The 27671-nt window shown below is 34.0% G+C and overlaps 2 protein-coding genes across 2 annotated transcripts in view; both read left to right on the top strand.

Moving 5' to 3' along the window:
- Positions 1 to 9528, top strand: part of LOC148947579 (putative RNA-binding protein 19) — a 191742-nt gene extending 182214 nt beyond the window's left edge. Inside the window, exons 15-17 of the mRNA XM_089095315.1 lie at positions 1702 to 1807; positions 5027 to 5153; positions 9392 to 9528. Of these exons, the coding sequence (XP_088951441.1) occupies positions 1702 to 1807; positions 5027 to 5153; positions 9392 to 9453 (295 nt within the window). The 3' untranslated portion in view covers positions 9454 to 9528. The remainder of the gene's footprint in view (positions 1 to 1701; positions 1808 to 5026; positions 5154 to 9391) is intronic.
- LOC148947582 (uncharacterized) overlaps positions 1 to 27671 on the top strand; it is a 140850-nt gene that overhangs the window by 4455 nt on the left and 108724 nt on the right. The gene's annotated exons all lie outside the window — the stretch shown is intronic.

Consider the following 27671-nt stretch of genomic DNA (forward strand, 5'->3'; position numbering starts at 1 on the left):
CATAGCAGTGTTGCCAACGCTTTGAAATAAACCGTACCAGTTTTTCAAATAAAATTGTACCACAAGAGATTAATTTGTACCATCTGAAGAGTAGGTTAAACTTTTGCCGAAACAAGCAGAAAATTTTCGATAAACTAAGACTTAAACAGATATCCGAGTTAGGAAGGATTAAGTAAATCCAACATGTAAAGGAAAATTTGATTGTACCAAAAAATTTCCAAACGTACCGTATTGTATCAGGGCCTCTAAATTGTACCAAAAACGGTACAATTGTAGTGCGTTGGCAACACTGCTACATAGTCACTTAAATGCATTATCTGGCATACAATACAAAGATAGAATTTTCATTAAAGCTTTTCTTACAGCTGGATCAATTTCTGTTCTTAAGGACTAAAGAGGTCTCATGATTCAGAAACTTCTCAGTCATTCATCAAAGACAGATAATTTTGCCAACGTATCCTCTCCACTTGCTAAAAACACAGTGTTCTTTTCTTAAAACTTAAACATTCTTTATCGCTAATTGAGGCCCCCTTTTCGGATAAAATAAATTGCATTACCAATCCTTTTGACTTGTTTGATGGAATTAGTGGAGGAACTTGGAACGTTGGTGTCGCAGCCATTCTGAAAATAAAATTAAAAACTCAAATTTTGATTCATTCGCAAACTACCTCAATTGTAGAGATGCCCAGGTCCTAACTGGGTATTTTTTTTCCTTTTCAGTTTGATGCTTCTTACCCTGTTTTTATATTGATAGTCTAAACTTTTGTCGTTACTTATTTCTACTTTTTTACGATGAGAACGGGCTGTAAATATAGGCTCGGAAATCTGAACCGGTGTTAATTTGATAATATTGGGCCCCGTTTAATTAATTAAAAAGTCTTGGATATATCTTATATATATATTCCACAGTTCTTTGGATTTCTCTGTAAGAACTATCATATTGTATATGCTTGGCATTTTAGCTGCTTTCTATTATTATCGTCAGCTCATTTGATTGTAATAAATATGACCTCTAAAAAAAGAACGTCTGACCTCTAGAAAGAAACATTTTTTCTATTCTTCTATAAAATTTGATTTTGTGTTTGTCTCCCTATCATACGAGTAGGGTTGGACATAAAAGTAATTATTACTAAATATATTCGGCTAATTCTAATTATTTTTATTGCATTGGTTATGTATTGAAGTGTTTGTCACTTCAATACTTTTTTGTCATTACTTTTTTTTGTCATTTCTTTTGTTATTACTTTTTTTGTCATTTATTTTTATTTCACCTTGTCATTAAACCATTTGTTATTATACAACTTTGCTCAATCATATCTTTTGCAGCGGTCTTAAATTTTATCAGGTAGAATAATAATAATAATAATATAATAATGTAAAATAAAATAATAAATTATAAAATAATAATAAATAACGATAAAATAAATGAAATATAAATAATAACAAAAATAGTAATAAATAATAAAATAATATAAAATAGTATAATAAAATGATAATAACATAGAAGTTAAAAGACAAGTGCCAACATGGAACAAGGTAGTGCTTGGAGATTCCCAGCATTTATATTAAGACTAATAAAAAGGAGATCCATGTTCATGTTTCCTCATTACATAGATTCTAGGAAAACTCTCTGCTAAGATTTGAAATTTTGAAGTTTTTCCTTTTTAAAAATTTGTTATTTAGAGAAAAATTTTGTTTTAGGCCGTTTGGTGAAATAAAAGCTCTTCGACTGCCGAAAAAAGTCTCGGGCACTGGAACTCATCGAGGTTTTGCTTTTGTCGAATTTCTGTCGAATCAAGATGCTAAGGTAAGATCTGAAACATATGTTTCAGTCTTTTTTTTGGGGGGGGGGGCAATTTTGTTTGAAGATAAAAGTTTAATTAACTTTCTTACCGATGTCACTTTATATTTTTTTTTTTTTTTTTGGTACTGTTGGTAAATTATTAAGTAAACATATAGTATCATGTTAATTCATCCTTGCTTCATGAGGAGATTAATTAGAAGTGTTAAATTAATTTGTCATTTAGTTTTTTTGTTTATTTTTCTCAACATTCTGGTCTTGCATTTCTACTGTCTATTGTTTCCACTTTTGAGGTTTCTTATTCATAATTTTTGTTTCCTCTTTTTGTAATTGTAATTAATTTTTTTAAAGTAAAATACAAAAGAGAAGAAAAAGTAATAATGATTTGTTTTTTCAGTCCTGGATCTTATTGACAAGTACTTTTTCAGTTCCAAAATATGTTATATGCACCGTGTAATTGAAGAACAAGCGAAAAGAAATCCCTGTTTAGTAATGTAAAATTAGTTTCTATTGTTCTATGGTCTTGCATTTCTGTGGTTTACTGTTTCCAATTTTGAGGCTTTTATTCTTAGTTTTATTTTTTTACTTATTTTTTATTTGTTTAAGTGGTAGATTCTATTGAAAAGTACTTTTCAATTCCCAAATATGTTCTATGTACCGTATTATTAAAGAACATGCGACAAGAAATCCCTGTTTAAGAATGCAATATCAGTGTTTAGTATTCATTAGCAATTAATTATTTTCAAATTTCGGCTCTTTTGAACCAATAATATTTCTAAACATTAAAAACGTATTCCTAGAGGGAAAAAGCATTTTGTGTGGTTTAGAATGTTGGAACCGCTTCGGAGTTGAAAAATAGCTACTTCGGCTGGCAAAATTTTGCACAGAATGCATAGATACTCCTTGTCTAAGCTTGTTTGTTCTTAAAGGTGGGATAAGTTTCTTCTTGAATGTTGTGTCGTCCCTGTACCTTTTTGGTGAAGAAATAAGGAGGGTAGGTTGTGGCGCTGGAAAATTTCGAAGACTTACTTTAAACTGTTTCTTTGGTTTTGAAAATGTGGAAATTAAAGTTGTATATTGTTTTCGTGATTTTGTTGACACGTCCGTCTTCTTCGTTGTCCTCAATCGATAAATAAGGAGTCAGGCTCATATGAAGTACCCTTCTATAGCCTTGCTCAAGGATTTGGCTTTATATCTTTTTGGAGGCCAAGCTGAACTTCTCTTAAGCAGTCTTTTAATTGCTAACTTATTGCATGTAGTTTTTCAGTCAGCGTGGTTTTTGAAATTTAATCGGAAATCCTATAGTTTCTAATTATGACTAATACACTGATGGGAAAAATTTTACTGATCGGAATAATTAGCGATAATATCATTAGTGTAGTGAGCATTTTGAGCACAGCACCTATGACTGATAGAATAGTGAATCTGATAGAATCTGAATGATGAATCTGATGAATCGAAGATAAGTTTAAGAGGAGACACCCTTGAATTTTTTTTTTTCTTTTCTTTTTTTATGTCTTGCTTCGCCTGTTTTTAGCTCATAATCTGTAATCAGTGTTTTACAGTTACAGCTAATGATATGATCATGTGGTTTCTCGGAGAGGAAAGCATGGCATCATGTTGAGGCATTAGAAACGACAATTATCCCTTCTAACCCTTCATCTAATTATTACTAGTCGGGACTTGTCTTCAACAGTTAAGCCTAGAAAGGTCCTTGAATCGTTAGAGGAAAATTGATTACAAGATTCGTCAAAAACTAAAATAAACATTAAATTTTTTTGACGCTAATTTCCAAATGCTCTAAAACCTTGCTTTTGTTTTTTGCAATTCAGAAAGAAGATGAAGTTTTTAAGATTAAAAATAAAAATTCAGAGTAATCATGACATCAAAACACATTGGCAACTAGGTGATATTACCCTTTAATTTTTCCTGGTAACAAAAAAAAGACGGGAGAAAGTATTTTTACTGTTTTTACTATTTTTGTGCATTTGGAGATGAAAGTTTTTTCTTTTACATGTTTTTATTAAGTAATAAATAGTCTCTATCCGTTTCGTCTCAATCGGACTCTATATTACGAACATGATAACTTTGTGATTTTAGTGCTTTACTGTCGAATAACACAATAGGGGTATGGTTGCAGAGATAGTATTTCTCAAGGTAGCATTTCTTTTTCTTGTAAGCATTGGAAGAAACGGAAAAATTGGATAGAAAAGTTTATTTTAATTTCAAAAATAAACTTTTAAACTACAGGCTCCGAACATGCCGTATCCAGGGGCGTGTGGGGTTCGAACCCCCCTGAAATTTTTGTCTGACTCGTAAAAACGTGACAAAAATGCATATAAACAAATTTATGATGTGTCTTTAAAGTTTTCTTTTTATCTCCCCTCCCCTTTGATCAAAAATCCTGGATACGCACTTGGATCAAATAAACAACGGCGCATTTAACTGTATATTTTATCACTTACGGTTGCGTTAATGAAATAATGTGAAACGTTATTTGCAAAACCAGCCTTCTGTTTCAATGAGTAAAGTTTTTATTTTTATTTTTTTTAAATTTTTTGCTCCTTCGTATAATCTTTTCCAATTTGGATTGTGGATCGATGGAGTAATGCTGCAAGTTAAATATTTGTCCAAAGAGTGTTGCTAACTTAAAAGAGTGGAAATTGGCACTAGTATCGAAAAACACTAAGGTCATCTATTATTTGGTGTCTCTGGACATTTTTTCAAGCTTTGTAATAGTTTTTTTTGTCAGAAACTGAGATCAGACACTTATTACTACATTAATTCTAACAATTACACTAATTGAATTAATTTTTCTTGATATTATACTAAAAAATAATTCAAAGAAACGCTAAATGCTAGATAGTGTTGATGTTTTTTTTGTTGAAACTAACGCCAGTTTCCACTCTTATACAAGTTAACCATACTCTTTGCATATGTCTTACAAGCAGCTTAAAGACAACAAAAAAAAAGAGAAAAATCGACATAATTGGTATAAGAGAAAAATCGACATAATTGAACAAAAAGGTATGAGAGGTGCTACTGCCGAAAACTGTTTTTTTTTTCGGGCTAGGGTTTATGCACATCCGGGTCTTGCCTCTACTCGGAAAAGAGCTATTTGCGCATGCATGTGGGCATGTTTATTTGTGCTGTCATTTCTCGTTTGGTATGCTTGTGCATATGGTATAGAATTCATTCATTTGCTATTCCCATCCCATTTTTTAGCGTGCTTTTGAATCTTTATGTCAATCTACTCATTTATACGGTCGAAGATTGGTTCTTGAATGGGCAGAAGGTGAATCTACAGTTGAAGAATTGAGGCAAAAAACAGCTGCAAAATTTCTACCTGAAGGTATCATATTTAAGTTTTCTGTTTTGTTCCCAAATTTAGAATATTCACTACTATTAACAATTCGTTGAAGGACATACAGCATCAAATCGACCGAAACAGCATCAAATTCTTGACTATATAATACAGGTTGGACAAACAGAATTTTAACAAACTAGATCCTCAGGAGACTTATTGCTTCTTAACCTTATTAATATGATTTTTTTCGTATTTTCTTAATCTTCTACAAAACAAAAGAAAGCAAAAGTAAGTTTACAAGATTTTTTTTTATAATTTTATTTTTCTATAATCACAAATTTCAGTGTAAGATCCTGATCTTTGTTAAACATTTTTCAGGGGAATATAAAAAAAGCAAAATAATTATTTATATATAAATACATAAAATTGAACAAAATAACACAATTAGTTAATGATCAGTAGGTAGGTTAATGAACGCATTTAGGTGGAAAGAATTCAACCAAAATGAGTGGGAAACCCAGATAATTGGGCTATACAGAACAATTTTATGGTTTGATTTGGCAAAATAATTATTCGGTGGGTCAGCATAAAAACCAATTCTCTATAAAAAGTAAGCTATGAGATATTCGGCTATACAAAACCTCATTTTCGCATTTTTGAAGCTTTCGAGAAAATTGCAAACTAGCAATTGTTTCAGTTTTGGAGCAGGAAAAATGGATGAAGTTACAGAATTTCACAGATAGATTTACCGGAGCATGTTTTCTTGTCCACTTTATTACTCCGTTTTGAGATGGATGGAAATTCCTGGATTCCTAATTCCAGTGTCCGTTCTAGTCCGTCCAGTGTCTGTTTTAGGTGTAGAATACCGGTGAAATCTGTTTGTATCTCTCAAGATACTAGTTTATTGTCTCAAAAAGTATAGCAGATAGAAAAGTTCTGACTGCGCCATTGGACTCGCCAGAATTTGATTAGGTAGGTTCATCCGTAAGTCAAATTGAATTTTTGTCTAGAATCTAAGTTTTGGCAGATAGCAAAATTATGAACATACTGGAATTACGAATCCTTAGCAGAAAAAAAACGCGTAAAATTGTGAGTTTAGATTGAAATCGATCATAATTAATATATTTGAATAAGAACAAATAAAAAGGAAAATATCTATTGATTTCGCAAATTTCATCAATAAATTCACAGCAAGGACCATATTGGCTATTTTACGTTCAACTGAACACTAGTTTTTACATAATAAAAAGGAAATTTTTACATAATAAAAAGGAACAAATAAAAAAGAAATATCTATTGATTTCGCAAGTTTCATCAATAAATTCACAGCAAGGACCATATTGGCTATTTTACGTTCAACTGAACACTAGTTTTTACATAATAAAAAGGAACAAATAAAAAAGAAATATCTATTGATTTCGCAGGTTTCATCAATAAATTCACCGCATGGACCATATTGGCTATTTTACGTTCAACTGAACATCCGTTTTTATAGAATTTGTTTTGATTGTTGACTGCATGCAATTGGTGTTGAACACTCTATATTTCTACTCTATACTCTATATTTACTCTATATTTATTTAAGAATACATGGGTGTAGACTCTCAAGAACACGATATTCCATTGTCATGGATAAATTGTAAAGCATTTATAAAAGAAGATAAACCCCTCTATTGCTGAGATAATAAAATAATTTTTTTTTTTTGTAGAATAAAACGTTGAACAAAAACTTTGTTCCACGTTTTTGTAAGTATTCAGTAGTATTTGCATTTATTCTTTCCATAGAGGCAATTTATATATTTCCCTTCGCATAAAATTGCCGGTCTATTTTGAGCTCTCGGTCTTACTATCTTCTTACACTCTTCTTACACTCACTCTTAGTATCCACCATACTATTCCAGATCTTTGGCTCTTCCAAATGAATTCTTACGTGTTTTATGTGTCGGGGTCGGGGAAGTGAAGTTTGGGGTCCATAGCCTTTTGAATTCTTACCTGTAATTTATCAAAATTTCCATATTAAAAGACCTATTTTATATGGCTCTTGAAATTTCTGAGTCACAAATTCGATGAAACAGTAAGATCAGGTGAAGCTTACAAGCATTTTAAATGAATGAAGCTATTATATTTCAGCGGAGAACGAACTTTTAAGTCATAACAGCAAGAAAAACAAATAAAATACAGGAAAATAAAAAGTTTGACCCCCCCCCCCCCACACACACACCGAAATGTTTTCCCGACTCGTAAAGTCATACCAAAAATGAATATAAACAAGTTTCGTTGCGTTTTTAAAGTTTTTTTCATCCCGCTCCCCCCAAAAATCCTTTTGTAACCCCCTTCTCCCTCAAAAAATCTGGACAAAACAATACTGGAAAATAATTGTGCTTTCCTTTTTTTAAGTACTACGGCATCGAGCTTCGCTTGGTGAAAAGAAAGGCAGTTTTTTTTCAATCTCTTTTGCAAAAAACTTCAGTTTCGTTTTATTTTATTCGTTGTATAAAGTGAAACCATTAAGGTGTTAGATGTCTGGGTATTTGTGACGTTATTCGTATAAACAATGTTTTTTCAAGATTAATTCAGGTCATAAACGAAGTTTCCCAAGGTCGTGAGCAATTTAGATTTTTTTTTCACGCCGAAAAACTAACAATTATCTTAGTAAGAACAATCTTATCAAACAAACAATAATCAGCGGGCAAAGCTCGGATCCTTGGTGTGCAAATTATTGTAGTAATTTTTCTCCCGTGATGTGTAACATTTGATTCAAAGTAATTAAGAATCCAAGACTCACTTCACAGTTACCAAATGTTGACATTTATCTCTAAAATCTCGGAACCAACTAATTTGTCAACAGATACATGATGTTTTGAAACTTCTCCTACTTATGCTCAAGGCTTCCGACCTTCAGGGACCTCTGATTTCAGTCAGTAGACGATTTATGAAAAATGTTAAGGACGCTGGGAGGGGACAATGAATTTTCCAGAGTTATGGTCCATCTAAATCATTTTTTTACTGAAATAAAGACCGTATGACAATTTTTAGAAAAAAAATGTAGTGCCCTTATGTAGAAAAAAAAATACAGGTAAATAAATGATACACAGTTATTGCTCGTATAGTAATATAAGATACAGAATTATCCAGAAAACTAAGAGTTGGGGTGATATTTTAAGCGATATTAACATCCGTATCACAAATTATCGCAAATTTGGAAAGATGAAGATAAAATCAAAGTTTTATTTGCTGGGCGTTTTTTAAGGAGACAGGTTGCAGGCCTGTCGCCCGACCATGCGGAAAAAGTAATCAGCCCAGAAGTCTGTATTGCCATGCAGTGCATCAATCCACTATGCTCCAACAGGGTAAAATTGGTATAACTAGGATTTGAACCTGTACTACTACGGTCATAACGTAGGGTCCTGACCACTAGATTTTTATGGTCTTTTTTTACGGTCTGGAAATCGGTCTTTTTTACGGTCTTTTTTCGAGCACTTATCGGTCTTTTTTACGAGCTGGAAATGGAAGTAGGCTTAGCTTTCATAGTTGATTTCGGTTATTCGTGACCCGCGACAGCTGCCAGATTGTTATTCTGGAGAAGACAGGATATGGGTAGAGATGGAAAGTGGATTCTGAATGCATATACAACGTTCTGGCTGGTGAATTTTGACGCTAAATTCAAATTATAGTGCTCATGAACTTAGAAAAACTTCAAATTTTTTTCTTCTTAATTTTAGTCGTATTATTGGTTACTTGAAAAACTAAAAGAATTTTTGAAAACGTTGCAAGATAATGACTAAGACCAATTATTAACACTGTTTTATACATAACCATTGACTGTAACAATGGAAATGTGGTCAGTTTTTAAATAAATTGCTTTTTTCTTGTTATTCACAACTAGCGGGTATAATTTGCAGTAGCTTGTCTAATAAGCTACTTTCTTGTCACTAGGACACGTCCTAGTGACACTTTTCTGTCACTAGGACACGTCTTATCAAGAAAACCCCCTTTTAACGCCCTGAAACCACTTTTTGAACAAGTGCTAAATTTGGTTTTTGAAAACAACTGAATTTAAGTTTTAAAAAGAATTATGGTTATTAGGAAACTGGGACGTTTTTTTGTCGTTTGTCCTATGCAGTTGATTGTTATGCTAAGTGAACAGGTTATATAAGGTAAATAAAATATTTCTATAGCCTAAGCGCAATTTCAATATTCTTTTTTTTCTTCTTGAATATCGCACGGTTATTTGATAGTTTTTTTTTATTTTTAATGTGAAGAATAAATAATTATCGTTTCAGGTCCTAAGAAGAAGAAGACGAAGTGGAACAATGAATTTGATGGCGTTTTGGGAGATGAATGATTTATGTTATTTCAGTTTTGACAAATAAAAATACCTATTCATAAGTTACAGAAGTTTAGGTGACGACCCCCGACCAATTTTGTAGGGCATATTGGTTACGGTCATACAAAAGACTCTGTGTGACTCTTTTGCACAATTAATTACTTTTATGATAAACTTACTACCGCTCAAGTTGTTCATTCATCGACGCATTATAGAACTGTTTTTTTGTTTCGTTAGTTTCTTTCAGCTTAGAGTGAGACAAGACAAAGAGAAGTAACAGAATAGATGGGAAATATGTAATTTGGACTATATATCTGAACATTTGGGGGCTAAAGTAGTTGGACAGAGTGAAGTTAGAAAACAATTATTACTACATAATATTCAAAATAATTGTACCTGAAACATTAGGCATGCAGATCCACTATACTTAACCCCCACCCTCTCCTAATGTGCAAATACATAGCGGCAAATTTGTTTCTAAAGTATTATATTTTTATCTTCAATTCAATTCAGTTTTATTAATAATAGATTCAATAAAAATATAAACAATTCATACAAAAAAGATACCATAATTAAGTAAACACTTTAAAATACTAAACACTGTTCCTCTAGGCCGCGGCCTGTTGAGATAATATAAATTGCTGCAATTTACATGAGCATTCAAATCCTTCCACTCCAAATTACCAAAAATGAGACCCAGCTACCAAAATCATCAAATCAATAAAAGGAAATAAAAGTAAACGAACCCAAAACAACATAATCCCCTTTAACCTATGTTTAACTACCCTTCAAACCTTTCCCTAACCTATTCCCCCTCCCTCCCCCAAGGAAAAAAAAGCAATCAACCCAATGACCCAAAATACTTTTTATCGCAAATTTAAATGATCCCACTGCCCTCTTCTCTTTTAAATCTTTAGGCAACGCATTCCACACCCTAGAGCAGACTATATCAATAGAAAAATCGGATCTTATGCAAGGTGTAGGAGGAATGTTAAATTGATCTTTAGTTCTAATATTTACACTATGAAGATTTAATATATTTTGGAACAAATTAGAAAAACACTCAGGTAAAAGGCCATGATGAAATCGGTACGCAAAAATTGAGCAAGTAATTTTATGTAAATATTTGAAAAAAACTACGTTTTCTAAAGAGTTAAAGAGGCTGAGTTACAAGGTCGAACCTTAAAACGTACAGGGATTAGGAGGCACAGTTGGGGGGCTGCCGCCCCCAAACCCCCGCTTTCGCAGCCTGTAAATAGATAAAAAAAGTTTTTTAAAGTGAAAGTAAGGAGCGACATTAAATCTTAAAACGATCAGAAATTATTCCGTATATGAAAGGGGCTGTGCCCTCCTCAACGCCTCGCTCTTTATGCTAAAGTTTGACTTTCTCACAACTCTTTTTTTTAAACAATAAAAACTTTGGCGTAAAGAGCGAGGCGTTGAGGAGGGCACAGCCGCTTTCATATACCCGTGCCGTGCCATTTACCCGTGCCCCAGCATTTAAACATTTGCCTCTCAATTACTTGGACTATCGTTTGAAGCCATCTTTATCTTTCAAATAGTACCTATTCGTTGCCTAAGCTCAGCCCTATATTCCGAGAAAATTTCAATTTTTCACAAATATATATATATATATATATATATATATATATATATATATATATATATATATATATATATATATATATATATATATATATATATATATATATATATATATATATATATATATATATATATATATATAAAAATTTAAACATTTGCCTCTCAATTACTTGGACTATCTGTCTTGGCTTTTCTTTGTCTACAATCAGCCATGTCTTGATGCAACCTATGCAACCTACTGCAAAATACTTGATAACTTCAATTCAAAATCAACGGATCCGTTGATTTTGAATTCAATTTATCAAGTGTTTTGCGGTAGGTTGTATAGATTGCATCAAGACATGGCTAATTGTAGACAGAGAAATGGCAAGACAGATAGTCCAGGTAATTGAGAGGCAAGAGTTTGAATTGTTGGAACAGGAGTTAACGACAGGATTATGCATGCCTCTCTTATTGGACACATACTTGTTTGTTAGTTTTTGGAAAGGCCTGCCTGCCTAGAGTCTCAGGCATGTTGACCAAGAATTTAAAATTGACACAAGACCGTTAGACCTAGTTTGCCTGTAATGAGAGGCAAACAAGGCACGTCCGCTTATGGTCTTAAGAAGGTTGACCAAGAATTTTGAATTGACATAGGACCCTTGATTTGCTTGAAATAACAGGCAAAAATCGTTTGAAGCCATCTTTATCTTTCAAATAGTACCTATTCGTTGCCTAAGCTCAGCCCTATATTCTGAGAAAATTTCAATTTTTCACAAATATATATATATATATATATATATATATATATATATATATATATATATATATATATATATTTGTGAAAAATTTCTGAATGTATTGAAGAGTCCATGTAAATTATTGAAAAATATTTTGAAATATATATATATATATATATATATATATATATATATATATATATATATATATATATATATATATATATATATATATATATATTTCAAAATATTTTTCAATAATTTACATGGACTCTTCAATACAGCTTGTTCTAAGAAAGAGAAAAAATTTTGGTGAATATTTAGTAGAGCTAACAGAATTTTTGAAAGCACAGTTAGAAACATGGTCGTAGGCAGCATCTTGTGTAGAGGGGGGCAACCGCCTCGGTGATGGAGGGGGGAGGGATCTTACTAATACTTCCCGAGGTCCTTTGAATATAGGTCTTTAGAAACTAGTCATTCTATATCTCACTAAAACTCGGCTTTTAACATTTTCCATGTTCTACTTTTCCTGCAACAGTATAACATAAGAGAACCACTATCCTACTTCCAATTTCTTGAAAACATAAACACCACAAAAGCGATTTGACACAAATCACATTATGGTTAGATTACAGCTTCTTCTAAGAATTCAACTCAAAAGTTTACAGTTGGGCAAAATTAAATATCAAAATTGGTATAGGGGAGACTGGCCCACGTTCAGCCAAAGCAAACAGTTTTAATATAAAAACCTATGGGGCTTCTGGTGGATTATAAAAGCTCTGACAGACGGCAGTGTATGTTTTTAAAATGTCTGACCTTAATTAATGCTTTTACCAAAATATCAGATTGGATCAGGTTTTATGGTGATTAACTCTGGAATTTTGTCTGAAAGCCTACGCCTAATTACGAATACTAGAAAACTCGCGTTGTAAACTCACATTGTATTCTTTTATTATTTGCCTGTTTTTGGCAGCTTCCGAGACGTGCAATCTTCATCAGTTTGCTGTTAGTATTTTTTCATCCTGTGGGATAGTGAACTCCCATGTTTGGCCACAATACCCAAGGTAAATTCGGCATGCCGTACCAAGGTGTCTAAAAGTGGGCTATGCTTGTAAAAGCTGTGTAAACAGCATATTTAAAGGTTGAAGGCAAGCTTAAAACCTAAAACAGTGTTATTTCTGGCGTTGTTTAATCCTGTCAGAACAGTAGGTGAAATGAAGTTCTATATTTTCCTGTTAAATTTCATTCAAGATAAAATGAATAAAAGTAAAACAGAAGAGAAAAGAAAGAAAGGTGGCTGTGATCCAGAAGAAAATAAAATAGCAGTTTTTTCTGTCTTATTCTGCAAAATGTCAGTTGGATTATCTGGAAGTACCATGGGTGTTCCTAGAAGAACGCAGCAAGACTACATAAAAAAAAAAGTTGAGAAGCTGAATATCCCTCTAAAAAGTCTGGACCTGAATTTCTTTACACCCTGCTATAATACATGATATACATGATAAGTATTTACAGAGGAACAAGAAAAAAGACTAAAAACTTACTTGAAAACGATAGCTGATATGCTTTCGACTGTATTCCCCAAAAAGCGTTTAAATTTGCATACACTTATGCCATTATTAAGAGCATAAACGTACCGGATAACGGAACTGCAAAGGCAGTGGAGACAGTGGAGGAATTACCGGTAAAGATTGGTACCGTGGTTTTATGGATTGCCTTAAAACTATCAGTAAGAACGCCAAAAAGTACAAGCTTATGATGGACAACTGCTTTCAATTGTCACAGTGTAGGAGCTTTCTTTAAGAACCTGGATTGATGCCTATATAAACACATGTTCAGACCACAAGACATTTGAAGTTTTAACGAATCAGGTCTGAAAAAACCCACAAGCCTGGTAAAATCATCGCACAACGAGGCCAGAAGTAAGTAGGGAAGGTCTCGTCAGCAGAAAAAGGTCAGTTGACCACGATTTGTGCTGGTGTTAATGGGTTAGGAACACAGTCTCTCCTCTACTTATTTCCCCACAAAAACAGTGTCTGGAAATTTTACTCAGGGGAGCTTTACCAGGAACCATCACGATCAGCTCAGAAAATACTTCTGGCTGGATGACTGCCTCTCATTCTTTGCTTTACTTGCAGCATTTTATCAATCAAGTCAAACCCAAAAAATCAACAGGAAAAAAATATGAAAAAGTCAGAAGTGCTCACTGACACCCCCATGAAAGAATGCATTACTGCTAGGATAAAAGCTGTATCTGCCAAAAAGTTAGAGTGACGATTCTGACGTCGATGATCCTGTATACAATAACTCTTCAGACCCCAGCATAGACATTGAAGACAAGCCCCTACCAGCAACTTCTAATTTGACACTGAGAAAGTCAAGGCTGGTGATTACATTCTGATTGAGCTGAAGAGCAAGAAAAAGAATTCTGTTCACAATATTATCATTATCAAAAAGTAGCAACTGAAGAACTTAAGGTCCACTTTTGGAAGGAGACTGGAGCAAGACGCTTTGCGCTAACTGACGAGATGGATAGTGTTTTAAAGACAGAAGTTAAAATAAAACTTTTTGTTTTTTGTTTCTAATTTATTTGGTATTTGTTGGTTTTGTTATAATTATGTTCTGTTATTTTTGTTTTTTTTTTCCTATCGCCTTATGTTTTTTTGGGAAATACATACATACATACATTTATACATACATTTATATATTTACGTGTCATTGTTAAAAAAATCTAACAATAAAAACCAAGTGCAGCTGAGGGGTTATCCTTTGAAAATTAATACACAATTTGTTTAGTCAAATCGGTGCCTATATAAATGAAACTGAGGTGAGCACAAGCAACAATCTTTCAAACTATACGAATTATATACAATTAATGTTGATGACTTCAGTGTCTTATATGAAATTGAGAGGTCTGGCTTTTGGATATGAATATAATATGGCCACTGACACCACCAATATAATTGGAATACAATTGAAGATTTACATTTGAGGGCTAAATTTTGACAGTTTGTCCAAATTTCTTAAGAGTTACTACAGATAGTTGGGGTCGTTTCCTTATAATAACAAGCGTTTTTTAAATTATTAAAAGTATTAGTGCAAGGAGCAAAATATTGAGGAGGGGGGGAACCCTTCACATACAGAATAGATATACCGAAATTAATATGCAAATTTCATTTTATTTTTTCATGTACGGTGAGCCAAATTCAAGTTTGCATTAGGTGGAAAACGCTCAAACATTAAATGTAAAAAAAAGTTGTTTTTTTTTTACTGCAAGTAAGAAGTGACATTAAAACTTAAAACGAAAACAATTATTATGTATGCGAAAGAGGCTTTCCCCTCCTAAAAAAAAAAACGCTCTTTACGGTAAAGTTTGATTCTTAGTCACAATTCTACTCTTTAAAACAATAAAAACTTTAGCATAAATGTCGCTCCTTAATTTCAGTTAAAAAAAACTTTTTTTTTTATTTAACTAAGTGGCAGATTTGAATACAGAATAAAAACAGAGAAAAGAAATAGACAAATATAAATATATTATCCACACTCAAGCTAACAGAACTCATTTATTTTGTTCATTTCCAACTGTATTTTGATCTTCATGAAGTAATCCACCTTAAAACCCTCTTACCTTCTTTCTATTCATAGATACGCATTTCTCTGCAAAAAGTAACTTAAAATAGCAGTCACTCATTCTCAGTAATTCCAAAACTGGAAAATGGAAAATATTTCCTGTTCAGGAACAATATGAAGATTATGTGCCCATTATGCCTTTAATCAGATTTTTACGTGAAAACCAGCCATATACCTGTAGGCACCAGGGAATACAGAAGTAAGATTAAGGTTACAGTATATGATTATCTGTTCTTTGCCCTTTGTACCTGTTCTTCAAGATATCAGATTACTAAGTGCTTCACTTATATATGTTTGTGTTGAACTTTGACTGCCAAAGGAAACCGATGAAACTTTTACTGAAAGAGACTTCGTAAGTGTTGAAAGAGTGGATAATCCGTTTTGTAAACTGATCTGAATTCAAAAACACTAACAGGAATATGACATGGATCAAAATGAGAGTTTTGCTGTAGGAACTCCTCTAGCTTAATCAGCGGATATAAGTGGGCCTATTTTCTCACCATACGAAAGGTTTCCTCACCATTTATACCGACCTTAAAAAGAGGAAACGCATCAGTTCAAAACAAAGTCTAAGAGATATTCCAGAAAATAATTCAGACAGAAAACAAAAAACTCAGTGTTAAAAAGTATTGCTTCATCCCAAAAAAGCAGAAACAACGACAGATCCAAGTTAGGGAAAACGAACTGAAAATTAAAATTCTAGATGCCATGGCAAAAAATAAGAAGGAAGAGGGTATGGAAGAGCAAAAATGTTGAGTAGAAATCTGTTAAAGATTCAAAGCCTGAACTTGAAATTGGCCCTCAATGCAAACATTGTAGTGTTGATCCTAAGATGTTTACAGTTTTCAAATGTTCAATTATTCCTGAAATTAATAATTTTGAACATTGTTTCCTGGGAGCTCAAGAGGGTTTACCTATCTAAAATTTTCACTTACGATGATTATGAGAAACTAAGAGGCTGAGTTTGGCCGTTCTAAGAATAGAGGAAGCCTGAAATACAATTTGAAAGCACGAGAAGGTATATTTGGAATTTTTGATCATATGTTCAATTATTCCTGAAAGAGACAGATAGTGTAAGTTTGGTTGCTTTTTGACAAAAAATTACTGGAAATGAAAAAGGGTTTACATAAATAAACTTGTTACTTACTACGATTGTTAGAAATTCAAGGATGCTGATCTTAGCTCTTCTAGGAAAAAAGAATCCTGAAACACAATTTGAAAACTTAGGAAGGGATGTTAAGAGTTTGCAATCAAGTGTTTTTGAGTACATTTGGATTGGCGAACGGCAAGTGAATAACCGGTCTGAACAGACTGTGAATGACAGCATTCATCCGTCACAAGATGCAAACCACCCAGAAGCCTCAACTCGATTCCATAATAGGAAATCACTTAGCTTTGCAGTTTGGATGCAAGGCGCAAAGAAATTTTAGGATGATCTCCCGAACTTCGCACCACACTTCTGTTGAGCCGGAAAAAGAAAAAGTACAATCCCAAAAAATACAGCACAAAATTATACTTTTGGGACTGTTAAAGCGTTTATTTTTGTTAATAGGGAAAAAATGAAGGAAGAAACGACTTTCTATGTAAGCTATAACTACGTAGGCAATAGTTGAAAGTGAAACACGATGGGATTTTCAAGCCGAAAAAGCACCAGTGTGACAGGTGCATGGCATTTAAGTTGAAGAATTGTGAGCACATATTGAAGAAAGCAAAAGCTAGGACTGAGAATGACAGTGGCAAGGACAGAGCCAACGCTAGTTCGAGGGTATTTATAATGGCAACTCATGACCTTGAATCTAAGTTGCTTTGTCAAGACATAACATTTTTGTCTGTTTACTTCAAGCAGAAGGTTGTTTTGCATAGCTGCACTTCAACGATCTTGCGAGTTTAGACGTCCTGAATATAGTTTGTATCGAGACTTAAGGGCAGTTGAATCCATTCTAATTCGTTTCATTTGTTATTGACAAGTTGGAAGACCTGCTATGGTCGAACCCAAACGCTGAGGCGATTATTATGTGAAACAATGGATGTTCATAAAAGAACAAGAATGAAGTGCTTTCTAATGCACTTGTCCATTTAGCTACTATGTATAGAGTGGCAGTGATGTAGAAGAATCTGGAAAAAGGGGAAAAAAAAGGTAGTGGGACACTCTGCACCAGACATTCAGAACTCAATATGAAGATGAAGAAGTTTCGAATTCAAATATGTATACATCTGAGGTAAAGGAAGTCTTGTGTAATCTTGACCTTTGTCGAGCAAAACCATGAATCATTTAATGGTGTAATTCAAGGACCACCCAGGATTGAAGTATCACCGTAATTTTAAAATTTGAAGTAAAAAGAGACTTGTGTGTCACCACGACTGTTATTTAAATACAGGTCAAATAGATACGTTTATTACAAGCTCTGCCATACGGCCACATGGACCATTATACCAAAATGCGTTGTGAAAGAACAAAAACTTTGACTACGTCCATTTCACAAAGGAGCCCTTAGCCTTGTTGCGTGTCAGATAAATGACCCCTTATGTACCGTGAGTAAAATGCGATGTATTTAAAATACCAAAATAAAGTTTCTTCTTTCTAAAGATAATTCCGACTTTCAATAATCAAGTTAAACCTAGTTTTAAAAATGAAAAGTCCTTAATCAGCAAAGAAAAAAAACAGCAGACTTTGGATTTCGTTCAGACAGTGAGCAATAAAAAAAGTGCTACGCACAATATTTCTAAGAACGTTTAAACGATAAGAACCGTATGACCGTCTATATCTTCAAAATTATTTAAGACGTGTTGTTGAATGAAGGGCTCACATCTTGAGGCCATTTGGGCCAATTGTCAGCAATTTCTTAGCGTGCAAAACTAAAAAATTACGCTTAATCGTGGGGTATAAGTACTTTTTGAATATATTCGTAATTGAGAATCCGGACCGCTTAGACAGAATTACTCGGCGTACGATCTGGGCAATTCTTTGATTGTTATATCTCTGCCACTATTGTTGTCGTCTGAAGTGACTCACTGCTGTGCACCTAAATATGTAAGTCCCAATAAATCTATTGTTTTTTACCTGTGTTTATTTCACTTTATATGTCTGCATCTAGGCTAGTAACAGGCAATTAGTTCGCAAAATATCCAAGGACGTTCCAAGGGAATCTGATCTCCAGATAGCTAAAGAAAAATAGGCCAAATTTATATGTCTACATATTCTATTTTCTCCCATTAATTGTGGGCGGCGCTCGCATTGTTGACACAATGTTTAGCGCTATAAGCGGCGCGATCGTAGAACCTATAAAGTGTAATTTCTCAGCTTAACGGTACGATTTTAAATTTGACGCGGTCAATATTTATAACCACAATTAAGCCCAGTCCCTATTGTTTTATAACCACAGCCCCAAAGCTTTCATCGGTACAAATGGCACAGTCGGAAATTGGAAGAGAACTTATGAACTAATTACGCTATAAACTTTGTAATTTGAATTTAATTATTGGAGAGATACAGACATATAAGTAAAGTGATTAGGCCTATAACCGCTAAGCTACGAAAGGAAACCCTTTATATCTCATAGGAGATAATAGCCTTCCCCAAAATAGGTTAAGTGAAAAAATAAATTTATTTTGAATTATTAAAACAAAAAAAAATGGCAGAAGATTTAGAAGAAAAATTAATGGCGCAAAAGTTAGTCGCGAAAAACATAGAAATAGCGAAGTCTATTCTGGAGTACAATGGTCAATCAGATATTGACGAATTCAATATCCAACTGGCCCAGTTTGTACAACTAACAAAAACAGAGCTAGAAGCGTTAGTCGACATGCTCCTACTACGATTAAAAAGCCAGGCCTTAACCTTTCTAAAACAGATTGAACATACCATTGGCAATAATGCCAACTTGCCAATAAATACGGTGGACAAATTGTTAAAAGCATTTAAAGATAGATTTATCGAAACCAGTTCAATAAATAAATTAAAAGACGGAACGGTGAGCTTTGACTATTCACAAAATATAAGAGAATATCTTGATAACATACGCATTTCGGTAGAGCAAAATACGGAAGTGGTTCAGGGCAACTGTATGAAAAAGTCATACTAAATACCTTTTTGCAAGGGGGGTGGTACTATCCAAAAATATTCAGATGTTGGATATCACAGCTAAGGAGGTAGAGCGATTGATCGAAGTCGACACGATTGTCGTAAATCACAGTAAAGCAAAAATAAATAGCCTAGGCAATTAAAATATTAACATAAACTTCAAGCGCGATCAAGCATCCCCCAATTTCTTTTCAAGGGATAACTCCCCAGTGCCACAAAGAAATAAAATGCAAGAACTCGCTAGGCAGAAAACAGTACGTTTTCAGCCTGTCAAACAATCCAATTACGAAAATAACCCTACAATAATAAGGTGCTATAATCGTAATCGTGTTGGGCATATCGTGAGAGAGTGCCGTTATGTCCCCAATCGCATACCAAGAATTGCTGTCGGTAATACGAAAAATTACGGCAACCATTTGTTCGGAAGAACAAATTTTAGCACCGGTCGTGCACTAGGCTATAGCCAAGGGGGATTACGCCAATCAGTACCTTACAACACGTACCAACCAAACTGACAAATTAATTACCGATTTGAAAACCCAAATACTCGCCAAAGCCAATATAAGCCAATATGGCAGTCAGTGCCAGCAAGCGTCACTGACACAGGACATCCACGTTACCATAATAATACATGGTGAAGACAGACAGACGTAAATCAATTAGATATGCCTACGGAAACTCATACGTCTGAATATCCATTACAGTCACCGACGCATGAAATAAATCCTCAGGGACATGTTTCAGGCCCATCAGAAATATAAATTGGACCCAGAGGTTGCGCGGAATATTTAATAGGTCCAAGAAATGGTAGTGCCGTCTTGTAGTGATATTAATAACAAGTTACCTATATTTAATGATTTTTTTGTAGAAAATTTTTATTTTAAGGCTTTGATTGACTCTGGTGCAACGATTAGTATCATAAACTCTTGCGTATTTAATATGTTGCCTCTGCATGTTAGGCAAAAGAAGAACCCCAATAATCCCAATTTAACTAGTGTGACAGGGCATAAATTTGATTCAAAAGGTTCAATTTGCATAAACGTAAAAAGAGACAATAGGATACTTACAACAAATTTTATAATATAAAATAACTTTCCATATGAAGCAATAATAAGTGCAAATGTTTTAAATTACAATAAAGTACTATTCGACGTAGCAAATGAGAGGCTTGTCTACCTGGCTAAGATGGGGGAAGAAATTTCTACCATAAAAAATCGCAACAGAGTATACGAAGGAAACATAACATTAAACAAAATTTCTGACGGAATACCGTCCAAATCTTTTAAAACTGATGGAATAATCAGAAACTTCTCCAATTATTCTGAAAGACATTGCAGAGATGAAGTAAATTTAAATAATAAAAGTATTGAATTCGCAAAAATATGAGATATGCGACAGTACAGGTCAAACGAAATCAAGAAAATATCGGAATTATGGAAAAACATAGTAAAACCCAACGTGACGCCACAGGAGGCCGCAATGGCGCAGCATAGCGCCAGTATGAATCTAATAAATAAAGAAAATAAAGAGCAATATTATGGATTCGCGATAAGGAAAATAAAAGTCCCTCCCAAAACGATGCAAAAAATTCAAATATCACAGATGATAGAGCCAGTGGTTAGCAAGCCAGAAATATGGTTTGCGACCCCATCTGAAATACCCGAAAATCTGTTATGTGAGGAACACACTATATCTTATGACAAAGGAGAAGGTTTTATTTGGGTAACTAATAACCACGAAAATGATACAATTACAATTAAAAAGGGGACGTGTTTAGTTCAAATCCAGGTTTTAACGCAGAATGATTTAAATACATGGGAAAATTCTAAAAGAAACCCAGTTAACGGTATTAAAACTTCAAATAACAAATATCCTTTAATTAAATCGCAATTTTTAAACAAATTTAATATGGATCATATTACGAACTTGGAAATTAAGAAAAAATTATGCTATTTTTTTTGTAATTTTAAAGTTGTGTTTTCTGAATCTTAAGATGACATCGGGCTTATACAATTTTATGAACATTCAATTTTAACGACTGGTAATCCCGTAGCAAAACAGCCATATCGTGTGCCATATAAGCACAAAGAATGGTTAAAAAATAAAATTCAGGAATTAGAAAAAAAATGAAAATATACGCCCAAGTATAAGTCCGTATAGTGCACCAGTGATATTAGTACCAAAGAAGAATGGTGATCTTAGACTTGTAGTAGACTATAGAGCCCTTAACAAACAAGTAGTTAGCGATAAATTTCCTCTACCAAGAATAGATGAAATTCTTGACTCAATTTCAAGCAAAAACAAAATTTTTACTTCTTTGGACCTTACCCAAGCCTACCACCAATTGGAAAAAGCCGAAAAGAATGTCCACAGAACTGTATTTTTAGTATCGCAATGTGGTTCATATGCACACTAAAGAGAATCATTTAAACTAAAAGAAATTTCAAGCACACTGTCCCGACCCGTACTGTACCTCTTTGGAGGAATGGAAAATATCATTGAGTTTGTCGATGATGTAATATGCGTGGGGGAAAACACTGAACAACACTTAGCGACATTAGCTAAGGTGTTCGAGAAGTTAAGACAGGGCAATTTAAAATGCCGGCCTGAGAAAGTAAATTTATTTCAACATAAAATTAAATTTTTAGGAGTAGTAGTGACACAAGGAGAGATATCCCCAGATCCTGATAAAATAAAATGTGTTGAAAACCTCAAACCCCCTAGAACTATGAAAGAATTAAGAGGAATTTTAGGTCTTACTGGCTACTTTAGAAAATTCGTACGCAATTACGCCCAAATTGCAAAACCCCTCACGGAATTAACTAAAGGGAACTCTCATAACGTTACCTGGTCCCAGGAAGCTCAAACTTCCCTAGACCGTCTCAAAAAGGCGCTCACTTCTGAACCAATTTTATCACTTCCTGATTTTGAAAACGGAGGATTTGTGGTTACGACCGATGCTAGTTCAAAAGACATTGGGGGCTTTCTTCCACAAATAATTCCCATAGAAAACCCTCATCCTTTACAAGGACCTTCTAATAAAAAAAATAGAAAAAGTTAAATGCTATTTGAGTAGAACCTTATCAAAAGGCGAAAGTAGTTATTCCGCCACAAACTTAGAATTATTATCTATAATCCACCACCTGGACAAATTTAGACACTATTTAATTGATAGAAAATTTATACTACGATCAGACCATAAAAGCTTGCAGTACCTGCGCACATTTAAAACCCCAAGGGAATTCTAGCTAGATGGATTATGAAAATCCAAGACCTAGATTACGAATTTGAACATTTAAAAGGTAAACAAAACGCAGCTTGTGACTTTTTGAGTAGATAGCGAGAAAATATTCCGTCGGAAGCTGAGGAAAATGAAGTTAACGCTATCAATGCTAAGAGCAAACACAAATGTAATAAAAACATAGTCAAAGACACAGTAAAGGAAAATAAGGTTGACTATTGTTCCTTGTCGTTAGAAAATATAAAAAGAAAGCGAAAAAAAGACGATATGTGTTCGGCGCTTATTAATTATTTTGTGAATGACAATGCGTTACCGGATAAATTCAAAACTCTTAGAAAAGAGATAGATAATTTTTACTATGATCTTGACGAAGAAATACTATGTAGAATCATGACTGCTGACACAAATAGAAACCAAACCTCAATAAGACCTGTATTACCACAAAACTTAATAGTGCCTGCATTTGAATATTTTCATTCAGATATAGGTGGACATTTAGGAGCAATGAAAACGTTCCATAAATTAAAACAATATTTTTACGTACCGTCGGCAATGACAAAACTTAAAGAATTTGTAAGTACATGCGAAGCGTGTAACTCAAGAAAATTCCCCCAGCTTATCCTAATCCTCCAATGGGAAGGGTCCCAGTAAAAAAGTAACCCTTTGATATTATCTCATTTCACTTATACGGAACGAGCGGAGCCTTGCCTGTTTCTAGCAGAGGCCATACTTGTATTATTTCAGTTATAGACCATATTACAGGATTTACATTTGCAAAAGCATTAAAAAATCAAGGTGATTATGTCACCAGTAAGGAGTTAGCGAAATTATTTCGCTAACTCCTTACAATTTTGCGTTCCAAATAAGATTTTGAGTGACAACGGAAGCAATTTTGTTTCAAAGGTAACAAAAGATTTAATGAATTTTCTTAATATAGAGAAAATGGTGAAAACTCCAAATCACCCAAAAGCTAATGTTAAAATATAAAAGAGGCACAAAATTTTTTCTAACTTAATAATTATTTATAAAAAAGGCAATCGGAATGACTAGGAAATCAATTCTTACCTTATTTAACTAACGTAATCAACACTGCTTATTCAGAAACAACCAAAGACAATCCATTTTATTTACTTTTTGGTCGTGATTTTAGAATCCCGTATAATGAGAATATTGAATCTCGGCAGTAAAAACGCCAAAAAGCTCAAAAAGTTCACAACCAGAGAGCGCGGGAGAATTAGGTTATACAATATCTCCAAAAACCCAATTTTTTCCCGATAGAATTTCGACCCCTTGTCCCCCCAACGGATTTCCAGATATGGTTTCCCCTGCGACACCGATAGAAAGGCCCCTTTCATTGCAGGAAGAATTAAACAGAGCTGTAGAAACCTCCGGTATTATCGTAAAGAAAACTCCCCCCAAAGATTTAACTAAAACAAACCTGCGAGAAGCTATGGATCTAATAAATTTCCCTATAAAAACGAGTTAAAATTAAGTGTCAAAGAATAAAACTCCAAAGGATGACCAGCAAGGTCAATATCATGATATAACTGTGTCCAAGGTCAAACCTAAACAGTGGACTTCATGGAGGGAAACCTTTCTGCAAAAAATGCCCCATCCCCCTGAGGACTTGACCTTCAAACAGGGGAGGAACCCCGCAAAAACTATTGATTCCTCCCAAAGCTCTCAAGAATCTTTCAAATCTCCCGAGTTGAAAACTCAAGGCGAGGATTTAAAGAATAAACCTTCTACTTCCAGAGGAGTAGAAATTTACAAAGGAAGGGCAGGTGATACCTCAAAAAGCGCCACTTCTAAAAGTTCTAATCCGGATTCGTCGGAAACCAGTTCCGAAGAGTCTGACGGCGAATCGGACTATATAGTAGTTAAAGAAATAGGGAAATCAAGACCGACTTCAGCAGCCGTACACGCTAAACAAACGAAATTAAAAGTGCAAGAATTTTTGAAAAAAACAATACAAAAAGTTTGACATTATTTCGCTAGAAAAACCGAAAAAGAAAAAAACCGCAATAAACAGAGGAGAAAATAACGACACAGTCAGGCAGAACGGTTAAAAAACCTGACAGATTGAAATATCCCTAATTAATGTAAAGAAAAATTTCAAATCCCTTATAAAATCAACTTTTGATCCATCATAATAAATTTAACAGTGTGCAAGTAAAGTTAACCAAGTCAATATTAATAAAAAAAAACATAATAATAATACGAGTGATGTCAAAACATTGGTGATCAGAGAGAAAGGTGGGAACAGAAAATAACCAAAGGTAGGAAGCTCATGGTCGACTGAAAACGACAAGTGGTGTTGGACCACGTTCTGTGGGAAGCCTGGGGAGGAACTCAAAGCCCATACAGCTTTTAATTTGTTGTGGGCGGGCTCACCCTCGGATTTTCTATGAAAAATCGACCCATGTCCTAACCAAGATGGATATTATCCAAGTGCTGCACGCTTGCTTATTCATGTGTTTCTTACTCAAGAAATATAATGTAAAATTAAATTGTATAACGATTACTAGCTACGCTTTAAAGTTATATCTCAACCAGTCATAGAGGTATATAACGACCAGAATAAAGCTCGGGAGTTCTAACTTTAGTTTCCTAATCTATCTAATCATAAAATATTTATTCTGTTTTACGCCTACAAATCAGTTTTCTTTGGCCAATGCCACAAAATGATTACATAATAAGAAATAACCTAAGTAAAAATTATGCCTTTGAAAAAAAAATATAATAATAACAAAGCAGTAAACAAACGAATTTTGAAAAAAATTGGTAAAATTAATGATAAATTAATTCTAGAAACAAAAATAAGATGAGGCTTAAGAATATCATCATAATCCTCGTTGTTCACACAGTGGCCCAAGATATTGTAAAACATGGAGTAATATCCAATCAGGAAAATTCATTGCTAGCTAGCCATGACGCATGGAAGATCTTTATGAAATTGGACCCCAAACCCTTCGAGACCTTGTTTCAACAAGCAACCACACTAGAAAGAAACACGAATGAGCTCAAAGAATCGACCAATTTCTGGTGGAACATGCTATTGGCCGTATGTTTCGTATTCGCGACTTCCCTGACCATAAGAACCCTATTGACTTGTAATTACGGAAAAATCCTGCGACTAAGAAGGCGAAAACCAAGAGAAGAACACGGGGAAACAGCAGAAATGCAGAGGTTAAACCCGGAACCTAATGAGAACGTCTAAGCCAAGAAATAGGGAAGACATTAGAAAACGAGTGGGTATAGAGGTCTCCACTCGTCCTTGCTGTCTTGTTCCCTCATTGTAGTATCGTTTACGTAAAACCGTGTGGTTATGACGCTGCAACATGCGTTTCTTAAACAGTAAGGACGTGAGTGAACAATGCAGGCATGAAATATGTTGTAAAATTAGACCTCAAAATTAACCATGTAGCATAAACTCTGTTTAAATGATTATTTTAAATCTAATGTAAAATTAACTGAGCGCAGAAGGAGTGTTGAACACGATAAAAATTTAGTTTTGTGTACTAATATTAGTGTATTTATTTAACCCTGTCTTGTAGCGTAAAAATCCATGTACCCAGTCGATACTTGACCTATTTGTATTATGAATACTCGTTTTAAAGAACGTGTGATTCTGCGGAGTTATTTAATTTCAGGAATTGGAACGGCATATCAGACACTAATCAAGACAATGCATAGACCAGTGCAAGTATAGCCCAGTAGCACCTATTTTCATCACATCTTGACCAATGAAGAGTACTCGCCATAAACCCCAAGAAACTCTCGACCCAACTGCGCCTATAAAAATTATGGATACCCTTTGATCAAGGAAACGATGATCGTTTGACGAAGAATAATTTTCCTCAAACACAAATCATATTATGTATCAGGTAACGAATCTCAGTATCCAGTGCTTTATAGAACTATAAACATAACAACCCTGAGAATCCCATTATCTAGCATAAGATGTAAGTGAATACATCATCCCTGACAATAATATCGATGAACCCAATTCAGCAGAATTTCTACATGTCGAGGATTCACATGTTAAATCCCCTTCGACCCTTTCTCCATTAAGAGATTACAGAGACATTAGAGAATTACCGTTAATGTTACGAGATAAGTTTTGAAATATGGAATTGGAAACCAACCATTGAATCCTGTAACCAAAATAATCCCAATGAACAACCCCTGAGTTACAATATACTCCTCCAAAAAGTTAAAGACAATATGTTGAAGGAGTCACTAAAGTTTGATGTTGACCCATTCCAAATTCTAACATCATTTCCCCTATAATTTATCAAGGAGTCCCCATAAAAGCTAATGGGTACAAGCCATGCACGAAAAATTTTATGAACTAAAATCTCCAAGTGCGTGAAGGAACAATTTTACACGAGAAACACATTCTCTATGTGATTAAAGACAACCCAAGATTAAAATAATATGGGATAGTCAACCCTTCTGTCATCAAGGCATTCCCAGTGCTCAAACCCTTAACAATAAGGCGCCCTAGGAACTACCCAAAAACAACAGGTGAAAAAGAACTTTAATGGCAAATTTACACACACCTGTCACCGATAGTATTATTTCCAGTTTGATAATTGGAGATGTCATTTTGTCCAAGATTAAAGTAACCATACTCGAACTAATCTGTGAGGAAACTACATGTGAATGTTTTATAACTTTGTTTCAACAATACGATACTAGTGAAGAACCATAATTCGCAACAGGAGGAGCGAGTACGTAAAGAGACACTTATAGTGGTAAAATAGGTGTCAATTCATATCTGACAACTTAACAATTTTGATAATTTAATGTTGATATTACATAACAAACAGTCCAAGTGAAAGTGTTTTTGTCACCAGTGAAAATGGTAAACATAATTGATAAGGCAAATTTTCTGAATTCCGCCAATCCCTGGATAAATAAAAAGACATTTCATTCAAGAAATTATGACAAAATTCTA

The sequence above is a fragment of the Artemia sp. Qi Xiang Cuo genome, chromosome 10 (genome assembly GCF_049724085.1).
Source record: "Artemia sp. Qi Xiang Cuo chromosome 10, ASM4972408v1, whole genome shotgun sequence".
NCBI classification, from domain to species: Eukaryota; Metazoa; Arthropoda; class Branchiopoda; order Anostraca; family Artemiidae; genus Artemia; species Artemia sp. Qi Xiang Cuo.